At 39.1% G+C, this 23,930-nt stretch overlaps 1 protein-coding gene across 1 annotated transcript; it reads right to left on the reverse strand.

Moving 5' to 3' along the window:
* Positions 1 to 1,009: 1,009 nt before the first annotated feature.
* Positions 1,010 to 19,767, reverse strand: N6AMT1 (N-6 adenine-specific DNA methyltransferase 1). The gene is made up of 6 exons (XM_037525055.2): positions 19,634 to 19,767; positions 17,635 to 17,721; positions 16,518 to 16,608; positions 7,164 to 7,247; positions 3,406 to 3,547; positions 1,010 to 1,760 (listed from the first exon to the last, which is right to left on the reverse strand). The coding sequence occupies exons 1-6, from the start codon at positions 19,765 to 19,767 to the stop codon at positions 1,654 to 1,656; spliced, it is 645 nt and encodes a 214-aa protein (XP_037380952.1). The 3' UTR covers positions 1,010 to 1,653.
* Positions 19,768 to 23,930: the final 4,163 nt, after the last annotated feature.

The raw sequence follows: 23,930 nt of genomic DNA on the forward strand, positions 1-23,930 counted from the left end.
AAAAGAGCTGGGGTACAGGCCAGAGATGTGGAAGGGGGTGGGGGTGAGAGGATCCACAAGAGACACTGCTGAGGGGAGCAGTGGGCAAGACAGGAGAGGTCTGCCTCGCCATGTGGGTTTCTCCCTGGCCGGCTGGGGATTGAACTCGTGCTGCAGAGGCTGTGGATTGCTTCATAGTGCGGTGCTTAACCCCTTGCGCCACCAGGGAGGCCCTGAACTTACTAGTTTTAATAGAAGTTTTTGTATGTGGATTCCTTAGGATTTTCAATATATACTAGGTCAGTTATTGACAAAAATAATTTTCTTTTCCAATTTGAATGCCTTTTATTTCTTATTTCATTTTTCCTAATTGCTCTGGCTAGAACCTCCAGTGTTGAATGTAAGTAGTGAAAGCAGGTATCTTCGATTTCTTCTTGTTTTCACTGCATCTTGTGCCCTCTATTTGCACATCCTTCACTAATGATTACTTGTGTCTTAAGTAGAATAGATCCACCAGGTTCTCATGAACTATGTCTATCAACACAGGTTATACCTCCCTTCTGAGAGTAGAGACTGGCGTCTCTGGTTCCAGATTCTTGCGTGAGCTACTGTTGTGAGACGCTCAGTTAGCACCAAGCCAAGTATTCTGATGGCCACTGGTCAGGCTCTTTGGTCCAATGTCTCTGTTTCGGGGGCCAGCTTATGACTAATGCAGCACTGAACATTGTAAGCGTCCTCGTCTCCTTTACTGAGACAAGGACGTTGCTCAGATCTATGACCATCACCGCACTTCCCCTTCCCCACGATCACCCAAGTAATGAGATTGCAAGAAGCAAACAGAAACACATGTTAAAGGGTAAAAGGTAGGAAAAAGCTGATCAGGTTGAAAAATGGAAACAGAAGACATTCTAAATAATAGAAATAGAATGGAGACAATAAAAATGTGAACATAAATTTAAATTTTTTTAAATAAAAAACTTTTAAATTATAAAAATATATAAAAATATATTATTATTGTATAAATATTACAATAATGTGAAAGTTTCTCCATTCCCACCCATTGTTTAACTTCCCAGACTTTCCTATATACACATTCAAACATGCCTTCTCTGACTTTTCAGAAATATACATATTGATAGTACTATTTTGCAGTTTGCTTTTTCTCACTCATAAGTACATTATGAACCCTTTCTGGTTCACTATATACCTGACTCATGTTTAGGGGCTGGGAATGTTACTCATGCTCTGTGGCATGGCTATACTATGATTTACCAAACCCTTTACTGATGGGACATTTAGGTTGACTTCATTGTTCTGCTATTACAGGTAATGCTGAGCTGAATCTTCTTTAATTTATAAATACCATTTACATATAAAATGTAAATTAGATCGCGTGTGTGTGTGTGTGTGTGTGTGTGTGTGCGCGCGCGCGCCTGTACAAATAAGATAGATCTCTCCTGGGTAAAAGGAACTCTTGATTCTACCTATGAACTCTTGATTCTATCTATGAATTTCTCATAATTTTACTCATTAAGAAATGATTTAGTTTCAAAATATGCTGAATACCTTCAGCTTCTACATATATTCAATATACATATATTCAATATATTCAATATAAAACATATCAATCAAAACATATCTCTAGATTTTTCAAGATATGCAGCAGACTGTACATTAAGACTTGGTGAACTTCAGGACTGATAGGATTTCTCCACCTGCTTGCCTGGAAAGTGCAGTGGTCCCTCGTAGACCTTTTGTCTTCATTGTTTTCAAAATTTCTTCTAAAATGAAAATTAAAAAGCAATATCCAATTAAATCACTTGATAAGGTATGTATGATCACCAAGATTAATAAGAAAGCCTACAGATTCTGTTCATTTGGGAAAACAATGTATCCAAGTAAATTTCTATAAACATAAACTTGGAGTTCAGACAGATAGGTTCTGCTGAGATTTTAATTTTCTTACATCATTGTTCATTTTTGTATATTTGATTTCCCCCTTGTGTGCACTCCCCGTAATTCTCCCACCACCAAGGCACCATGACCATCACCATAGTCCCTTGTGCTGTTCTGTCCCATTTTGGTCCTGCTCCCTCCTCCCCAGCGATATGCTTCAGATCTATGGTTTGTCTGCTAGTTTGTCTTTTTCCTGACTCCTTGTTCAGTTTCCCTATATTCCCCCTGTGAGACCATTTGATATTTTTCTTTTTCCTTCTTATTTTGCTTAGCATAATCCCTTCCAGCTCCATCCATGTTGCTGCAAATGGAATAAGTTTATCTTTTTTATCTCTGAGTAGTATTCCATTGTGTGTATATACCACATCTTTTGATCCATTCGCCTGTTTTGGGGCATTTAGGTTGTTTCCATATCTTAGCTATTGTAAATAATCAGACTGAATGGCCTGCTCTGCAGCAGTGGCCTACTCTGGACGCCACAGAAACATCAGTTACACTTGCTGTTACAGCAAGAGAGTCATGTTTTAGTTGCTTGGCACCAATCTCTGCCTTATACTCACTCCTCGTCTTGGATGTAAAATGTCAGTGGGTTAACTGTATAGTAAATGAAGTAACTTTTTTCAGGTTTATTGATTTAAAGAAAGCAAAACCGGGCCTCCCCCAGTGGCGCAGCGGTTGAGCGCTGGGCTGCAAAGCTGCCCGCAGACTCTGCAGTGCCGGTTCGATCCCCGGCCGCCAGCAAGGGTCCCACATGGCGCGCAGACCTCTCCTGCCACGCCCGCTGATCCCCTCAGCAGTGTATTTCAGCCTGTTCTATTCCCCACTCTGACTCTGGTGAATTCTCTCACCCTCCCACGCTTCTGACTGTACCCAGTGCTTGTATAAATAAATAAGTAAATAAATCTTTAATGAAAAAAAATTAAAAAAGCAAAACCTTCCCTTTGTGAAGAAATAATGGTAAAAAGCCTGAACTAAGAAAATGGCATTACCATTACCAAAGCAAACAAAAAAAACCACCTTAGTAATCATGATGTGATTTTGGGGGGCTGATATTAGGTATAAGGTACAAATCAAACCTGAAGTGTATAGAAAAAGGGAAAAATTATGGTAAATTTATAGTTACAAAGTAATCTGGAAACCAAGATTAAAACCATCTGTACCAGACAAACAGTAGGACTGTCGGGGCCATAGGGTGGAAATGCACAATATTGAGGGTGAAGTGTTAGAAGAAGAAATTAGACTTTATATTTGAGTATTAGTTTATAAACTGGGTAGAGAAACTGCCCCCACAAAGACAATACTTTTTAAAACCAGAAAAATCTACCCTTAAAGCTTTGTTTCTTTTCAAAGTGAATGTGCTATTAGCTATTACATGACTATATTTCATAACTTTCCAGGTTATTTTATAGTCTTTGACCTTAGGAATTTTTTATTCCAGCAAAATTTAAAAGATAAGCTGGTCTGTATTACCTGGATTGTTTTCTTTAATGGTAACTAAGTAGAATAAGCCTCCAGGTGACAAGAGATCTGGAGCCAGTGGAAAGAGTCTGTCCATGACTTCTCGACCTTTTCTGCCACCAGCCCAAGCGGCTTCAATTCCATGACTTCCTACCTATGACCAAACAGAAAGATTATTTTATTTGGACTCAACTTACCTTTAGAATTGCAAGCCAAATCTTTCTGACAAGTAACCATCACCGACAAGTACATATTTTGTGTATTACTGCCAGTGCGGAGGCAGTAAAGCTGAATCTGCATCCGACCATTTCTTAGCCTGAGTGCCCTTGTGTAAGTTTGAAATGTTTTGAATTACTCCCCTCTCTTTTCTGTAAAATTAGAAAAATGATTAAAAACATTGTTTTTGTTCACTGTTAGGAGTAAGGCCATATATCTGAAGTTTGCGGAAAGGGACCTTGCACTATCAAGGACTTAATAATTTTTTTTTTAAAGATTTATTTTATTTACTTATTTATACAAGCACTGGGTACAGTCAAAAGCGCGGGAGGGTGAGAAAATTCACCAGAGCCAAAGCGGGGAGCAGAGCAGGCAGAAGGACCGAAGTACACTGCTGAGGGGAGCAGCGGGCGGCAGCAGCGGGCGGCACGCCATGCGGGACCCTCCTCCGGTGGCCAGGGAGCAGCCGGGGATCGAACCGGTGCCACAGAGGCCGCGGGCAGCTTCGCAACCCAGCACTCAACTGCTGCGCCACAGGGGAGGCCCAAGGACTTAATAATTTTACTTAATAATAACTATTACTACTAATACAATGCTTAAACTGAGAGACATGGCTAATTCTTAATACAGCTGGTCACTGAAGATGTTGCAAAAATACACACATCCAGTAGAAACAGTACATCCAAGTTTGGATTCTGATCTTCCCCACATGTTGACTAACAACATGTGGCATGATGCTCTCGTAAGCCGGGCAAGAGCAGAGAGCCGCAGCTCCAGTCGGTACAGCCATGCGGTAAACAACCCGTACCCCAGTGTGTGCTGCGCTGCCAGCCTTTTTGGGGTACTGTATTTTCCCCATCATGTTTACAAAATGTCTATCTGTGCCAGAGATCTTCAAAGCTTATTACAGAATAGGCGTGTTAGATGACTCTGCCTAATTACAGGCTGATCTGTGTGTTGTGGGCCCTTTTCAGGTTGGTGAGGCTAAGCTATGCAGTTTGGCAGGTCGGGTATATTCAGTGTTAATTTCAACTTAGCAGGACATAACCCCATTGTAAGCTGAAGATCGCTATAGAACAATTAGGAAGAAACTAAACGGTACAGCTTGTATTAGAAGAGACCTACTTTGCAGAAACAAAGTTTTAAAATTTCCCACTGCATCTGGTCATCTTCTGATTACCTAAAGAATGAGCCACGCAGACCTTTTGTAGAAACCCATTTGCCATATAAAGGTGCACTGAAGCATTTTTTCCAGTGAAAATTTAATGATAGTGTAGAAACAAAACACAATTTACATAAAGATTAAAAATCTTTAGATCCTTACTATTGTGTATGTGTATTTAAAACTAAATTAAATTTGAAGAAAGTACTTAAACTACCCTAACAATTTGCTGTTTCCTTCAATGGTTTAGATCATATTCTAGATTATTTATATATATGTTCATGGCTTGTTTTTTAATTCCTTTAACATGGCATGTTTCCTAATAAAAATAATTTTTATCTATAACCATATGTAGTTTAACAAATGAGAAATATGTTCACACATGTACTTTAAAGCAATTGTATTTTCGTTTGTCTGACCCCCATCATCAACACACACACATATACACTTTTTTGTCCATGTTTCAAAAAGATATGATTATAGTCTCTATTTTACCTGTATCATGCTTTTCTCACTAATACCTTATGTGAATGTCACGTGATTAGGTGTAGTTCTAATTCCCTTTTAATGGCTGTATAATATTTTATGATGGAAAAGTATCTTATCTTAACTACTGGTGAGCATCCAATGTGTCCATTTGCTTAATAAATAAATTCTGGATTATTTACTTTGAATTATTACCCTATCTATCATGACCTGCTCAATACAGTATTTCACAGTTAACCATATTAGGAATTTATCAGTTCCTCCAGGCAAAACTTTCCCCTGGATACTTCCCTTTCCTACCTTTTTAAGAACCTCTTTGCTGGGGCATTTATCTCCCTCTTCCTTGCTTTAATCCCTTACTTTGGTGGAGCTCATACTCTGACTATTTCATCAGGTAAAATAGGGACAGAGTGCACAGTGCTGACAGCCTTTGCCAGGTCTGTCTCTTGTCAATTGCAATATGCACTAAGAGAGCTGCCTTCCCAGGGATGCTCAGTCAGGTTTTTCTCTGACACTAGAAATGACCCCATTAGGAGGATCACCTGGCACCAATCACATTCTTAAGGCCATTTTTACAGGTTTCCACCTCCGTGAAGGAGGAGTCATGTTTGGTGCTCTGTTGTCTGCTGCCCAGGCCTACTGTTGTGTCTGCTCCTGATCCCAAACAAATCCCAGATACAGACATAGCACCTCACCTCTCGGTTCTGGATATACTAGTAAGGATAGCAACAATTTTTTATCTACACAAACTCCTCTTATTATCTTGGCTCTACCCTTTAAATCTCTTATCTTTTTAATGAGTCCCTTCTTGTTGTCTTCATGCTTTGTGCACTGACATTTCTTTCACTTGGTTTTCAGACCAATAATTCAGGTCTTGACAGAGATCACATTCTCTTTTAATTCACCCTCTTAGTGTTTTACTTTGTAAAACATGTTTTAAAGCTCCAGGAAATGTCTGGTGTACTGCACTTTGTCTGACACAGCTAATACTTGGCTCACAGAAATTACGACACTCGGCTTTCTTTGTTGGACAGCGACAGAGCCCCAGGAACTGCCGGCATTCAGTTGTCTGTATGAGTCCTGGTGGCTGTGTAGCTCAGGAGAAGCAACTTAGTAGCTTAGTAGTAGGAACATGGGAGAAAGGAAGCCTATTTGACACCCATGTTCCCAGACTCTCCTCTTATTCCCAATAGTAGACCTCACAGGCCATGATGTATTAAACTGTCTGACTTCTGTTACATATACAAGTTCATATTATTTGCTATAGTAAATAAAGATGCAGTAAACATTTTCCATTATCAATTTTATTGTGGACTGTCTTAAATTAAATCTCAAGGATTGAGATCACTGGCCTTGAACCATTTTTATCACTCTTGATACTTATTCCATAGAGCTTTCCCAAAGAAGTGCATTAAGCTGCACTTCCCATTAGGACAATGAGTTTCCTTTTCATACACTCATATGTTAGCAGAGCAACAGCAATTTAGTTAATCACGGCTAGTTTCTAAAGTGAGGACTGGGACCTCCCTCAACTCCCTTTCTGATAACTATGAAAGGAAGAAATGCGACTTTAGGAAGAATTCTTTTGTGAAGATAAAGTTGATTAAAAATATTTTGTTTTATAAATTTGTCGTTTATGAGAAAGGAAATACACACACAAATATAAACATAATGGCTTGTTCTGGATGGAATTTTAAGGATGGGTCGGGATCATAGTTTTGTACTTCTATTAGCTTCAGGTTACATTACTCTGTCAATCAACAGTATCTAATCACGAACAATCACAAGTTAAATCCAAGCAGTTTATGTTAGTCAGCAACTAACTGATGGCTGATGCTGAAGTTCATTTGATTTTAGAAAGAAAACGCTGAGAACATTAGTAATTAAATGTCAGTTTATGTCTTACCTCTTCAGGAGGAGTCACTACATAGGGGGGATTAAACACCAGAAGATCAACTTTTTCCTTTAATCTTGGTAGCAAGCCTTTGACCTAAATGTTCAACAAAAATCAGAATTTTAAACCAGACTGAATTAAACAAATATTTAAAAATATACTCGTGTTTTTAGAAAAATGTAAGAAGGTCACACTAACAGAAATGGAGATAAATATTTTAGCATTTTCACTTATAAAAATTATATACATTTACCTAAAAAAAAAAAAAAGGAAATTAAACTACTTAACAGAAGGAACTTCAGGTAAACTTCTGCTCCTTAACAGCTTACCTGTTTACACTGTAGTTTCATTTTTAGATGAAATGAGGACACAGACTTTAATTCTGTAGCATGTGTCCATTATAGCTCTGTTTGTAACTTTAAAGCTGTAGTTGCAACTAACCAGTTATGTTCTATAACCTAGAGAAATGTTCTGTGAAATGACAGAAAATATCAGAAGACGGAGTTTTCTTTCTAAGTCTTTAATTACTTGCAAATATACTGACTGAAATAATATCAAAAAAAAAGACAAGCTGAAAATACTGGGGAAAGACACTGAAAATACCAGTTGTTTGGCATTTTATAAATCTTTAAAACAGGTATAATTTTCTGTATAACAAGAAAAAAGTGTCTTTTTAAAGAAAAAGGATTGAAGGCAAGATGCCATTTAAAGTATTCCTCTGGGAAGTAAAAGAAATGCAGGAGATCAAAGAATTAATGGAAGAACTAAAGAATTCTGGAAAAGCAATGAAAGCAGAATTGATGAAATAGAAGAACGAATAAGTACTCTTGAAGACACAGAAATAAAAAGAACCAAAACAGAAAAGGAAAGAGAAGTACGAAGGAAAAAGAATGAAGAAAGACTTCGGGAACTATCTGACTCCATGAGGAAAGGAAATATAAGAGTTATAGGAATACCAGAAGGAGAGGAGAGAGAAGTAGGAACAGAGAAAATATTCAAAGAGATAATTGAAGAGAACTTCCCAATGTGAAGGAGGAGCTGAAAATTGATATACAAGAAGCAAGAAGAACACCAAACTTCCACGACGAAAGGAAAAATACAGCAAGACACATAATAGTAAAGCTCCCAAGAATCCAGGACAAGGAAAAAATAATGAAGCTGGCAAGAGGGAAGAAACAGATAACATTCAAAGGAAAGCCAATCAGGCTGACATCAGACTTCTCCGAAGAAACACTACGGGCAAGGAGAGAGTGGAGGGACATAGTCAACAGACTCCAAGAAAACAGATGCCAACCAAGAATACTCTATCCCGCAAAGCTCTCCTTCCTCTTTGAAGAAAGAATATGGACTTTCCCAGACAAACAGAAACTCCGGAATTTCATTGCAACTAAACCCCCACTCCAAAAAATACTACAAGGAGTCCTAAAGCCAGAACCTCAGAGGGACGAATAACAATGAAAGAAGGCCAAAAAAAAAAAAAAGTTATTAAAAGAATAAATAAATAAAATCAAAGGAAAGACAAACACAATGGCAAATACAGATGTTAACATATCAATATTAACTCTAAATGTAAATGGACTAAACTCTTCAATAAAAAGACACAGAGTTGCAGCCTGGATTAAGAAACAAAACCCAACCTTTTGCTGTCTCCAGGAAACACATTTAGCTACAAAAGATAAAAATAGGCTCAAAGTTAAAGGATGGAAAACAATCCTACAAGCAAATGGACCAAAAAGAAAGCAGGAACAGCTATACTTATATCAGATAAAACAGACTTCAAACTCAAAAAGATAAAAAGAGACCCCAATGGTCACTACATTATGATCAAGGGGACAATACTTCAAGAAGAAATAACACTCATTAACATATACTCACCAAACGAAGGAGCACCAAAATATATCAGACAACTGTTGTCCTCTCTGAAAACAGACATCAGAGAAAACACATACGTAGTGGGAGACTTCAACACACCACTATCAACAATGGATAGATCAACAAGACAAAAAATAAGTAAAGAAACCAAAGCTCTAAATAAGGACCTAGAGCAATTGGGCTTAACAGACATCTATAGAACACTAAAACCCCAAAAAAAACGGAGTACACATTTTTCTCAAGCGCACACGGATCATTCTCCAGGATCGATCACATACTGGGCACAAGACAAACATCAACAGATACACCAAGATTGAAATCATATCAACCATCTTTTCTGACCATGAAGGCATCAAACTAGAAATAAACCATAAAAAGAAGGCAAGGAACTTTCCTACCTCATGGAGATTAAAACCACACTACTGGAAGACCACTGACTAATGAGGAGATGAAAGAAGAAATTAAAAAATTTTTGAATTGAACGACAAGGAGGACACCAATATCCTAAATGTATGGGATGCAGCAAAAGCAGTAATAAGAGGAAAATATATAGCAATAGAAGCTCACATCAAGAAACAAGAAAGAACTCAAAGAAACAACCTAATCTCGAAGCTCAAAGATCTAGAAAAAGAACAACAAAAAAACCCCAAAACCAGTAGAAGAAAAGAAAAATAATAAAAACCAAGGCAGAAAAAATGAAATTGAAACTAAAAAAACAATCCAAAAGATCAATGAAACCAAGAGCTGGTTCTTTGAAAAAATCAATAAAATAGACAAACCCCTAGCCAGGCTCACAAAGGAAAAAAGGGAGAAAGCACAAATAAACAGGATCATCAATGAAAGAGGAGAAATCACAACGGACACAGCAGAAATCAAAAGAATAATCAGTAACTACTATGAACAGTTATATGGAAACAAGTTTAACAATCTAGAGGAGATGGACAAATTCCTACAACTCTACAATCACCCAAAGCTAGATAAAGAAGAAATAGAACACCTAAACAGACCAATTACAATTAGCGAAATTGAAATGGTAATCAAAAACCTCCCCAAAAACAAAAGCCCAGGACCTGATGGATTTACAAATGAATTCTACCAAACATTCAGAGACGAATTAGTGCCTATCCTTCACAAACTCTTCCAAAAAATTGAGAAGGAAGGGACAATACCAAACACGTTCTATGAAGCCAACATTACACTAATACCAAAACCGAATAAGGACAACACAAAAAAGGAAAACTACAGGCCAATCTCCCTAATGAACACTGATGCAAAAATCCTCAATAAAATTTTAGCCATCAGAATCCAACAATGTATCCATAAGATAATTCACCACGACCAAGTAGGATTCATTCCAGGGACACAAGGATGGTTTAACATCTGAAAATCAATCCATGTTATCCAACACATCAACAAAAAGAAATATAAAAACATATGATAATATCAATAGATGCTGAGAAAGCTTTCGACAAAGTGCAACACCCATTCATGATAAAAGCCCTTGAAATTCTTGGATACAAGGAACATACCTCAACATCATAAAGGCCATCTATGACAAGCCAACAGCCAGTATCATTCTCAATGGTGAAAAGCTGAAAGCAATTCCATTAAGATCTGGAACAAGACAAGGATGTCCACTCTCACCACTGCTTTTCAATATAATACTGGAAGTCCTAGCCCAGGGCAATAAGACAAGAGAAAGACATCCAAGGAATCCAAATAGGAAAAGAAGAAGTCAAACTATCACTATTTGCAGACGATATGATATTATACATAGAGAACCCCAAAAACTCCACAGAAAAGCTAATTCAACTCATCAATCAGTTCAGTAAAGTGGCAGGATACAAAATCAACACGCAAAAGTCAGTAGCCTTCCTATACACAAACAATAAATCTGAAGAAGAGAAATCAAAAAAACCATCCCTTTCGTTATTGAAACAAAAAAAATCAAATATTTGGGAATAAATCTAACAAAAGAGGTAAAGGACCTATACAAAGAAAACTATAAAACAACTGTTAAAAGAAATAGAAGAAGACACAAAGAAATGGAGAGATATCCCTGCTCATGGATTGGAAGAATAAATATTATTAAAATGGCCATCCTTCCAAAAGCAATATACAGATTCAATGCTATTCCAATCAAAATTTCAATGTCATTCTTCAAAGAAATAGAACAATTATTGATGAAATTCATATGGAATCACAAAAAAACCCGAATAGCCAAAGCTCTCCTGAAAAAAAAAGAAGGGAATGGAGGCATCACACTCCCAGACTTCAAACTATACTACAAAGCCATAATCATCAAAACTGCATGGTATTGGAACAAGAACAGACATACAGACCAATGGAATCGAATAGAAAATCCAGAAATAAACCCACAGATTTATGGTCAACTAATCTTTGACAAAGGAGCAAAGACTATGCATTGGAGCAAGAAAGTTTGTTCACTAAATGGTGCTGGGAAAACTGGGTCGCTACATGCAAAAGAATGAAGCTTGACCACTACCTCACACCATACACAAAAATCAACTCAAAATGGATTAAAGAACTAGACATAAGACCTGAAACCATAAAATATATAGAAGGAAATATAGGCGAAACACTACGTGATTTGCACATCAAAGACATCTTTACAGACACATCACCCAAAGCAGTGATAGTGAAGGCGAAGATAAACAGCTGGGACTACATCAAATTAAAGAGCTTCTGCACAGCAAAAGAGACAATAACAAAAACAAAGAGAAACCCCACCAACTGGAGAACATTTTTGCACCCAACACTAATGATAAAGGACTGATCACAAAAATCTGCAAAGAGCTGATGAGACTCAACAACAACAAAGAAAATAATCCAGTCAAAAAATGGGCAGAAGAGCTAAAAAGAAACTTCTCTGAAGAGGAAATGCAAATGGCCAACAGGCATATGAAAAAATGTTCAACATCACTTGTCATCAGGGAAATGCAAATCAAAACTACCATGAGATACCATCTTACACCAGTGAGAATGGCACATATTAAAAAAACTAGCAACAACAAATGTTGGCGAGGGTGTGGAGAAAAAGGAACTCTTCTGCACTGTTGGTGGGAGTGCAAACTGGTCCAACCACTGTGGAAAGCTGTGTGGAGATTTCTGGACCTACTAAACATAGAGCTTCCATATGATCCAGCAATTCCACTCCTAGGTATTTACCCAAAGGACACAGAAGAAACATCAATTCCAAAGAACGCCTGCACCCCTATGTTTATAGCAGCACTGTTTACAATAGCTAAGCTTTGGAAACAACCCAAATGCCCAAAATAGATGACTGGATCAAGAAGATGTGGTACATATATACCATGGAATATTACTCAGCATTCAAAAAAAGATAAACACATGCAATTTGCAGCAACATGGATGGCGCTGGAAGGGATCATGCTCAGCGAAATAAGCAAAAAGAAAAAGAAAAATACCGGATGGTCTCACTCATAGCAGGAATCTAGAAAACTTAATAAGGGACCAGGAAAATGAATAACTATAAGAAAGTGAAAATCAAAATCAACAAAAAACTATGAACCAGAGACACTTTTAGGGGGCAGGGGCGGGAGGGGAGGGATTGGGTCAGAATGGGGCGCTGCAATTGTATGGGGAATATAACAATAAAATTTATTATCTAATAAAAAAAAAAATAAAGTATTCCTCTGATTGAGTTTTCAAATATTCTAAAACCATCTCTGATCATATTATCCTGATCCTTCACAGGAGCAATGATGTAAAAACACTGTGTTCCTGGGTGAGTTCTCACCCCTACAGTCATTTCCTCCAATTATCTCTTGCACCAGCTCTTACCCATGTACTCAGAGCCTGTTATTTGACATGGGATACTGAAGTATCTGATGGCAGTCTTTAACACTTTATTACATTGACATTCTCACAATTTTCCCACATCTGCACACGTATCTATCATTAATTACTGGATATTATTCTTTAAATAGATTTTTTTTGTTAAATAAATTTGCTGTAAAGGGTGACTTACATTAAGTTCTATAAATGGAAAATTGGTCTTTCTGGAAAAAGTGACTACAAGAATAAACACAATATAAGTTAAAATATGCTATTTCCATTACTGTTGCTAGGATAGGAGTGACCCAAGTTAAAGAGTATTTGTGTTTTTAAAAGGGGTAAAGAGTAGCACCAAAATGAGCCCTTCTCCTTGATGTCCTGAGAATGCCTGGAAGAGAATTAACGGGGGAACAGTGCCTATATCGTGATTCAAAGTTATTTTACTACTCAGTCGTACCACCTGAGTGTTGGGTATTTTAACTACTAATACGCATTGTGAGACTCTGCCTTAGAATTTCCATCTTATCCAGCCTTCTAAAACATTCCCATGTTTATCATCCTAAAAAGCCTGTTAACAATGTAATTCAAAGAGAACACATAAGCAGTATCTCTGAAGAGATATATACAGAGGTAACCTTTCTCATTTAAAAAAAGAAAGATGAATTTTCGGTTGGGGGAAGGGAGAGTAATTCAGGTACACCCTTATGTGCAAGAAGAAGGGGACTAATCTTAATCTGCTCTCCCTACGAGTAACAGCATTGGTGAAGACATGTATTTAAAATAACTGAAAGCTTTGTTTTCAATTCCATAAATGAATTATGGTTCTCCAATTATAGAAAGAAGTCCAAAATGCAATTTTCCAGACATTTTTGAGAAAGGAAGTTACAAAAGAATTTGCTCTGTTACTGTTTATAATGACCCTGAGGTATTATATACTAAGAACCATTGTAGCACTGAATTTGAAATAAAAGGAAAAACTGATGGTAAAAAAATAGAAAGTTTTGGCATTAAAAAGAAAATGGTAATAATTAAGAAAGTCACTGTGAACTGGATATAAAGTCTAATTACAGACACCCTTAACCCATCCATCAGCTTTTGGATAGTCTGACAGCACTGGAACATACCCAAAAACTGGGAAAAAGGCCTTTGATGAGAAGTTTTAAACTCGTATGGTAAAATGCACATACTTTTCTCATATGAGAGGAACTTAAGAGCCCCTTAACTCTTAGCTTAAATGCAAGAAAACTAAATTAGTTATATGGTATTCTCACAGAAAGTACCTGAAGAGAAAAAGTGAAATATGATAGCATGAAGCAAGTAAAAAGACAGAGAAAATAAAAACTCAGAATCATTGCAGGCGAGGGCTACCAAGGCTAAAGAAATGCCCGAAGTGGGCCTCCCTGGTGGCACAGCAGTTGAGCACTGGGCTGCGAAGCTGCCCACGACCTCTGCAGCGCCGGTTCCATCCCCGGCCGCCTGTGAGGGTCCCACATGGCGCGACAGACTTCTCCTGCTGTGTCCTCTGCTCCCCTCAGCAGTGTGTTTCGTCAGTCTGCCTGTTCTGTTCCCCTCTCTGGCTCTGGTGAATTCTCTCACCCTCCCACGCTTCTAACTGTACCCAGTGCTTGTATAAATAAATCTTTAAAAAAAAAAAAGAAATGCCCGAAGTCTTCATCATCATAATTAGCACAAAGTAATAACTGCTATTCATGTTGTAGGGTAAGGTAAAAAGTATCAGGCTTTTCTGCCCTCCTGCCATTAGGATAGATGACGGAACCCTGTGGTCCTGAATGCATGCCTGATTGCGGGCACCTGGAATAGGGTGTGGGCATATGTAGATGGGATTCATCTGGGCTAAGACTGGGCTTATATGGGCGGCGTCAAAGGGACACCAGCATAGAGCAGAACCACGAGGAGAACTAACGGAAGAGCAGAGAAGCAGAGAGAACGCGAGAGAAGGCCAGAGAGCCCAGAGTGAAGACTGGCTGGGGGCTGGGAGGCCTCCCAGCCTCCCGGCCCCCCAGCCCCCTGCCTGCTGTGTACCTGGTAAATCCCAAGAAAAGTCTGAAAAAGCCACTTAGGGCTCCAGGACGCTCCTCCTTAAACCCGTCTGTTCGAATCATAGAGAACCTGCACTGTGCCCATTCCTGCCGCTACACATATTAATACCCCTGAATCAAAAAAAGGTAAAATTGTATTAATTGTATTTTGTTTATTTTATGAATGTAAGGAAATGTATATGACATATTTGAAAATGACATTTTTCAAACTAAAAATGAGATACAATCAAAGCGCTACTTCTAAAAAGGCAAATTCACCTGCTCAAAATAACGAGCTGATTTTATCTCATAGCTGTGATAATCTATGTCCAGTGTTTTGAAAGAGGCAAAAGTTTTCTAAGTTGATCAAGAGACATACTTCTGCCTTATTTCTTCTTTTTCCTGCCATGAGTCAGTATCATGATAATTTTAACCATGAGAGATGGCTAGGACCATGACCAGTCAGTCACACCCCGAAACAGCTGCGAAACCTCTAGATTTAGACTTAAGAGATGGGGGGATTAAATTCTAGATTTATCAGTTTATCAGTTAAGTGACTTTTAAAATATATCAAAAATATATCTCACCTCAGTTTCTGTTAAAAACAATAGACATCTGAATTTCTTCTATCTCTAAAGTTTTATTAAAAACATTTAATACTAATTATAGATATACTAAAGAAACAAGAATTTAAAAAAGCAAAACCCCTCATTGTTCTCTAATAAATCACTTGGATACATTTCTTGAGAACATAGTTTTAAACAGCAGTAACAAATTCTAGTAATATGTAGAGAATTTCTTATATCTTTGGCTTAATTCCTTGTTAACTAGTAATCATTTGTGAGTATAAAAAAAGCAGAAAAGCAAAATATCCTCACATCAATGTAAGAACAATAGAAATAATACAAGTCAAGAAACAGAAAGCGTTTTATCATGCTATTACTGTTTTTGCTTATAAAAATGGATTTCATATTTATAACTAAAAAAAGAGTCAAAGTTATCCAAATCTTACCTGGATTCAAAATTATCCAGGTCTTACCTGGATAACTAACAATAAAGTAATTTAAATATTTTTAAAGTTATAGCTGAAAATTTATGACACCACATATTCTGCAGCTGTCATCTTTTGTTTCTACCTGCCCAATCCCCCCATTTCTGATTACATCTTGTGAATTTTACTGGGGAAGCTCTGCTTCCTTTCATTTTCAACCCAAGTGGCTCAGGTAGGGTTGGGATAAACCTGGGAAGGGATTAAGACTGAAGCGTGTCATCCCCGTATTCCACTGGCCCCGGGCACAGGATGCAAGTTGATTCAAAGATGCTCACTTCGAGACTTTAACTAGAGCCATCAAATTAAAAAGAATGTCTTTTTGTGATGGATTGTTGAGTAATAAGACAGACATCAATAAGATACCAACAATGGAAAGACTGCTGAAGAACAGAGTCACTCCATAAGCCAGTAGACATTTTCTTTGAATTGTGGACAATATGGATTTTATTAAGAATTTTACTTTGTACACTGTTCAATGGCTTAAAAGGTTAATTAACCGCTCCATTTTCTTTCATCTAAATCATCTTCACCTAAACTTACTGGAGAAGGAAATTCATTATTATTGAGCAAGGATTAAGAACTCACCAAATCTGTGATTACTGGCTGAAGATGAACATTGTTACAGCGTGCTGTCTCCAGGGTGCAAGCTGCTGCCTCAGGGTTGATATCAGTGCACCTATACGCAAAAAAGAAAGAAAATTATATCCTATGTCCATGAGACAAATCTGTTACTGAAAGATTCAAGGAATCTTCCATTCCTTTTACAGAAAGCAGATTTAGAAAATCTGAATTCTTGAATAACAGCAAGCCAAAAAATAACAAAGATTGGTCATACTGGTAATAAAGATTTTTATATTGATATTGTGTCTAAGGGAGGATGAATACACAAAGATGCATGCACATCTGAAGGAATTTATTACAAATCCAATGAAGGAATACTATGTCCACCAAAAATGAAATGTAAAAGGAATTTTTGAAAGGAAAATGCTCACAACACAATATTAATGAAAAACATAGGAAATGAAAAGAAAAAAACTGAAGAAAACACACTTGGACCAATTGTTGTAAAATTGATAGGGTTTTTTAATTCTGCATACTTTCTTTATTCTCAAACTTTCCAAATAAACTTTAGTAACTCCATCTTTCTAAAAATCAAATTATTCACCTTAAAAAATAAATTTAAATTTAGACATAAGCAGAAATTATTAAGCTATTTCTGTAATTATGCAGTATGATGGAGCAATTCTGAACATGCAGTTAAAATTATTAGGAAAATTATACAACCTCTGAGTCCTATACACAGATACTATTGGATACATATTTTCAACTTAAAAAAGATTTCATTCGGGCCTCCCTGGTGGCGCAAGGGGTTAAGTACCGCACTATGAAGGAATCCGCAGCCTCTGCAGCACGAGTTCGATCCCCAGCCCGCCAGGAAGCAACCCACATGGCGCAGCAGGCCTCTCCTGTCTCGCCCACTGCTCCCCTCAGCAGTGTACTTTGGTCAATCTGCCTGTTCTGTTCCCCGCTCTGTCTCTGGTGAATCCACTTACACCCCTCTCCCCCGGCATCTCTGGCCTGTACCCCAGCTCTTGTATGCATAAATAAATAAATCTTTAAAAAAAAATTTCATTCAAGCAGTCATACCCATATTGAATCTCTTACTGGAACTTGTAGATGAATTTGATATACTTACACTTACATGTACAACGCTTGAGGACCTATCATAGAGGCTAGGAATGTGGATACAACTCCCGACCCTGACCCCACTTCAAGGCATATTTCCACTCTGGAAAAAAAAAATAAGTATTAGTACAGTGGGATTAACATACACATCACAAAAAAACAGCTCTCATGCTACTTTTAATGCTTGTTTCTCCAGCATCATCACCCACATGCAAATATATGGAAATATAATTTATAAATAAGGTAATTTCTGACAACCCCCTTGAGCTTACTATTGCTTAACTCAAAACTGTTAAAATTTTGCATGTGTGAGCTAAGTGTAAAATAGAAAAAAAAGCTTTCAGTTAATTTCCACATTACATTAAAACTTCAATTAGTATCTACAAACGTTAAGGTTGGAAATATTAATATGAAAGACATCAGCCTTTCCCACACTGAGCTCCTAGCTTAGTATTTCCTAATATGATCTGATTATTACAAATTTTTAAATATTTAAGATTTTTCTCTATTATTTTAAAGGGCATAATGTTCATAAATCCATCAGCATATCCTAAACGGAAAAAGGTTATCCCATTCTGATAATAGATTCAGAAAAGCAAGGAAATCCCCATATTTGTACAGCTGTACACTGAATTGGGAGAAAGAACCTAAGCATCTGATCTTAGAATATTGAAAACAAGCCTAAAAATTCTATTGAATACATTCTTCATTCTAGTGTATTTTATCCTTCAATTTTTTCTTTCCTTGCCTATAATCTTTCATTAAATGCCTTCAAAGCACTAACTATCTCCATTACAGAAGTAGATGTGATGGGTGCATGGACTTCTCTGTCACTTAACTACCCAAACAACTACTCAACAACAAACTCTAGATATAGTTTTTTAATTTTTGGAAGTAACCCACACATCCGACAAGCCTTAATATGCTATAGGGAGGCTGGTTGAATCTTACCAGGCAGCTTCTTTTGAAAATAACTATCACGGTCTCATAATTAGAATTCCAAGACCAGAAATATGCAAACCTGTATAACAAAAATCAGCTCCTTTTACATACTTCGCAGTGCATTTGTGCTTGTAAATCTTTCTGGAATATCCTGAGAATAAAAGTTATAAAATAGTGCTGTTCCATTCTATAGTCCAGTAAATCCAAAGATTTCTAAAGTCTTCTACAATGAAAAACTAGCTTAATAAAAGAGTTGGGGTATTTGACACATAGAAAAACCTGACCAAGTTTAAGATGGACAAATAAAATCTAGATCTGTGAAGCTTGACAGCTGCTTATTTCAGCCTGAGAAAATTCCATTTCAAGTCTTCTTTACATAAATTTAATGACCCAAATGCCTTTCATTGAAAAAAAATTACTGATTGAATATTTTTGTAGCAAGCATTTCAACAACTCAGTTTTAATATTTGTAATGCACTAGGATAATGTCTTTAGGGTGATAGCTGCATTAAATTTTTCACAACTAAACGACTGTTCCACAATCACACCAGCCACAATTCAAGCACCCAGTAGCCACGTGTGGGTAAAAGCTATTGCTAACCCCGACTATGCTATAGGATGGATAAATAAATGGAAATAATCCACACATTTCACAATCCTTATGTTGTCGGGAAGCTTAAAAACCTTAACATTTTTTTTTTATTTTTGCTCTTCTGTTGCTAGAGGGTGTGTTTATGTGTAAGTAAATTAAATAATGCCAGGCAGTTTTTACTATTTACTAAAAATTTAAATATTAACACCAAGGAAGGCTTTTGGTTTGGAATGTGTTAAAACAGCGATGCTCTGGGACACGCGTTCTCTAAGAGCTGACAGGAAAAGACACCTTCTGGCGAGGGCAGGGGACACGGCGCGTGAGGCAAAACGCCAGGAACGGGCGCAGCTCCTGCCGCGCGCTCCGCGGATGCCCGGGAAACGGGCGTGACGGGGCCCGGCGTCCGGTCACCGCGGGGACGGCGGAGACAGCCCCGCCCGGCCCGCGCCCTCTCCCGCGGGCACCCTCGCCCTCCTCGCACCCCGTGAGCTCCGCCGCCGCCGCTTCCAGCGCGTCCAGCAGCAGGAACGTGTCCTCCGCGGGCTCGTACACGTCCCTGAAGGCGCCGCGGCCCACGTGCCCATGCAGCGGCGTGGGGAAGCTGTGCGCCGCCATCTTGCCCGCGGCCATCCCATGCGCATGCGCCAAACCCCCGGCTACGCGAGGGCACCAGCGCGCACGCGCAGACAGGCATTAGGGGCGGGGCGCCGGGGACGGGGCGGGGCGCCGGGAACGGGGCGGGGCGCCGGGGACGGGGCGGGGCGCCGGGGACGGGGCGTGTCCTCAGCGTTTACTGCTGGTGGTTTGTCAGTAGATGGGCTTAAGCGTTTTTTACTACTAATAGTTTGTCAGTAGATGGTCTTAAGAGTTTGTGGACATGGGGCCTCCCTGGTGGTGCAAGGGGTTAAGACACAACCTAGGAAACAGTCCGCAGTCACTGCAGCAAGAGTTGGATTCCTGGCTTGGGAGCTACCCACATGGCGCGGCAGACCTTTCCTGGCCCACCCGCTGCGCCCCTCAGCAGTGTATTTCAGTAGATTCACCTGTTCTGCTCCCCACTGTGTCTCTGGTGAGTCCTCTCATCCCCTGCACCTCTGGCCTGTACTCCAGCTCTTGTATGCATGAATAAATAAATTAAAAAAAAACAGAAAATATAAAGCATCTTCTATCTGACATACATAAATATCAATTGGTAATCATTTTTCTTTCCAGGTTGTTAGTGTTATGAACAATATTTACTCTTCTAAACTGCTTTTTTCTGATGTTATTCAAGAGTTTCCTGGGGTTCAGCCCAGAGTGGATTGGCAGGGTTGTCGTGTGTATACTTTTTCGACTTTGCTAGTCGTTTTTCAAATTTCTCTTCAAACTAATTGTACTTGTTTATATTTTTGCTACCGCTTGGTGGCAGATTTTATGTGTAATATTGTTAAACTTGTTTATTTTACATTGAATTGGTGGAATTGTTAACCGAATTTAGGCATGTGTTCATATATTCATCATTTGACTTTCTTCTTTGACAAATCATGTGTTCATTTCTCTTATTTTATTTTGATAAATAATAATAAAATTTTATTATCAAAGTAGTTAACATACATGATGTGCCAAGTAGTTCTATTATTAATACTTTATTGTGAAAAATAACCCATCTATATACCCCAATACTCAATTTCTCATGTCTCATTCTCCAGAGATGACCACTTTCAACTTTTAGTTGTTTCTTTGACCATTTATTTTCATATATCAATATACCAAGGTGACAATAACGCTACTTGATATCTCAACTTTAGCGTTATCTTTTGAGTTCCTAAGATAGATGGTAAATTTCTCATGAGAGAAGGCAAGAATTTAATTCTCCTGCCTCCAGTAACACAGTTAATTGCCAGGTCCACCCTCCCCAAATTCCCAATATGGTTATGATTTTTTTTATCTTATTCTATGTATCTGTTACTGGGCAGAGTGAGAGTTACTCCAAGACCCCCAAACCTGCCCACGCTAAATAGGTGCTGCCGCATCAAATCAAAACATACTCTAGGGCATAAGACCTTTAATGGAAAGAAACTTTAATACAATTAGTGCGCAACAAAGAAAAGACAAAATAATATAGTTTCCAAATCAAACACCTGAAATTACCCATCACCTCATGGGTAAATGCCCAGCCAAACAGAGCTGGCCCAAAGCAGGACCGCTGAGCCTTGCCAGTCTGGTACCAGCTGGTGGGCACCCACAGGAAAGGGACAGAAGGGGCTAGACAAGTTCGAAAAGATAAGTACAAAATCAAAATCGAGATAAACACTGCCATTGTCAACCTCCGAACGGGTCTCTCACCCACATCCTATTTCAAGTTCTTCCTTCCACATCCTCCAAACCCCCGGTACAAGTACAAGGCTGAGAAGCAAGTGCAGCTTCTTCACATGTCTCTGCTCCATGTGCCCCCTCCAGGTCTCCTGGTTCTCCATTCTTCTTGCTTCCTTCCTCCAGTCTCTTCTCCAGCTTCTCCCCCTCCCAGCTCAGCTCTGTCCTTTCTTGCAAGGGGTGGGGGACCTGGAACCTCCCCTTTCCCTGGGAACCACCCTATTACATATCTAAATGATATTCACAATATCCATGCTGTTATACAAGTTCCATTTGCTTTCTTGCCCAACTTTGCTTTTCCTTAAAGTTAATAATTATCCAGTGTCTTTTGCTTCCTAGGTCTGTCATAACAATGATAACAACCTGGATGGCTTAAAACAAGAGAAATATATTCTTTCAGCATTGTAAAGGCTAGAGGTCTGAAATTGAGGTGGGGGCTGGTGGGCACACTCCCTATGAAGGCTCCAGGGATGAATCCTTTTATATCTTTTCTAGCTTTTGGTGTTTAACAGCAATCCTTGCTCTTCCTTGGCCTATGGCTGCGCAGCTTCCATCTCTGGCAAAGTCTCCTCATGGCTTTCTTCCTGTGTGTTTGTTGTATCATTTCAGTCTTTATTAGAGCACCGGTCATTTGATTTAGGTCCCACCCGATTCCTATAGGAGTTCATTCTAACTTGATTAAGCCTGCAAAGACCTGATTTACAAATAAGGGCACATATACAGAGTAGGGGTATGTGTTGGGTGGGGACATTTAGGACTTGAACTTTGGGGAATATTATTCAATCAGCAATGCCTATGCAAATGACAGTGTCAATTGCAAAGTTTTCTATCACAATTCACAGTCAAAATCTCTTCCAATTTTTAATCCACTGGGGCTCCCCCAGCCCCATTTAAATATTGAATATTCTAATTATTTCTATTTACTCTATTTAGTCACCAAAAAATATCTCTGGGGCTTGGTTTTGCCTCTTCTGCTTTGTCCCCAGGCTAATCCTCTTTCTGATACCTAGAGGACTGCTTTATACCACAAATTAAGTGGGAAAAGACATTTCAATTGCTTGCATACAAGTCTTATCATCATTCTTATTGACACCCCTGGGTCATTGCTCAAGCTTGAATTGATCCTGTAACCAGGGAGATGAACTAACCTCCCCTCACTTGGGACTGTAACGAGGTGGTCCCCAGGGAAAGGGGAGGTTCCAGTTCCCCCACCCTATCCACGGAAGGGTGGAGCTGAGCAGGGACGGGGAGAAGCTGGAGAAGAGATTGCAAGACGGAAGCAAGGATGGAGAGCCAGAAGGAGACCTGGAGGAGGCACATGGAGCAGAGAGACACATGAAGATGCTGTGCTTGCTTCTTGGCCTTGGACTAGTTGCAACAGATGTTGGTGAGAGACCAGTGGGGACGTTAACAATGGTAGCACTTTTTTTTTAATTTTTCAAAGATTTATTTATTGTGTAGAGAAACTGGGGTACAGACCAGAGGTGTGGGGGTGGGGATGAGAGGATTCACCAGAGACAGAGTAGGGAACAGAACAGGTAGACTGACTGAAATACACTGCTGAGGGGAGCAGCGGGCGAGACAGGAGAGGTCTGCTGCGCCATGTGGGTCAGCTTCCTGGCCAGGGATCAGACTCAGGTCATAGATGTGATAGCTCTGAGACTTAACCCTTAGGCCACCTGGGAGCCCCACAGATTTATGTTGATTTTGATTTTGCTCCTTCTGTCCCAGACATACTGAGCCCCTTCTGCCCCTTCCCTTTGGGTCCCCACCACGAGCCGCCTTAGGCTTGTGGCAGGCTTTTGGGCCTCAGTGGCCCTGTTTTGGGTCAACTCTGTTTGGCTGGGCATTTCCTGCTCTGTAACAGGACCTGGAGTGGGTTCTCACCATAACCAGATAGAAGGGTACCCCTAGAGAGCCTCCCCGGTGTCGCAGTGGGTTGAGCACAGCGCTGTGAAGCTGTCTGAAGCCTTTGTAGCGTGGGTTCTATTCCCGGATGGCCAGGGAGAAACCCACATGGCGTGGCAGACCTCTCCTGTCTTGCCCGCTGCTCCCCTTAGCAGTGTCTTCGGTCTGTCTGCCTGTTCTGCTCCCTGCTCTGTATCTGGTGAATTCTCTCACTCTCCCGCACCTCTGACCTGTACCTCAGTTCTTGTATAAATAAATAAATGTTTAAAAAAAAAGAAGGGTACCCCTAGAATGAAATTATGGTGCTGGTATGGGTGGTAGGAGAAAAACACAAAATGTTTACTATGTGGAAGTTTCTCTTGTTAATTGAAATAAAAGTCTTAATGCTACTTAAAATGTTTATTAGATAATTGAAGTGAGGATTTGAATCCAGCCAGACAGATTTTCTCTGTGGGAAATTGTTCTCTAAGTGTATTCTGAGTACAAAGATGCATGGGTTCTGGCAGATTCTGGGAAAC

The sequence above is a fragment of the Talpa occidentalis genome, unplaced genomic scaffold (assembly GCF_014898055.3).
Source record: "Talpa occidentalis isolate TD23 unplaced genomic scaffold, MPIMG_talOcc4v2.1 talOcc4.4, whole genome shotgun sequence".
In the NCBI taxonomy this organism is placed as follows: domain Eukaryota; kingdom Metazoa; phylum Chordata; class Mammalia; order Eulipotyphla; family Talpidae; genus Talpa; species Talpa occidentalis.

Coding starts and splice junctions, on each gene's coding strand:
- N6AMT1 (XM_037525055.2), bottom strand. CDS start 19,767: ATGGCGGCGCACAGCTTCCCCACGCCGCTGCATGGGCACGTGGGCCGC. Junction 17,722..19,633: donor GCGGCGGCGGAGCTCACGGG/GTGCGAGGAGGG, acceptor TTTTTTTTCCAG/AGTGGAAATATGCCTTGAAG. Junction 7,248..16,517: donor AGCCAGTAATCACAGATTTG/GTGAGTTCTTAA, acceptor TTGAACATTTAG/GTCAAAGGCTTGCTACCAAG.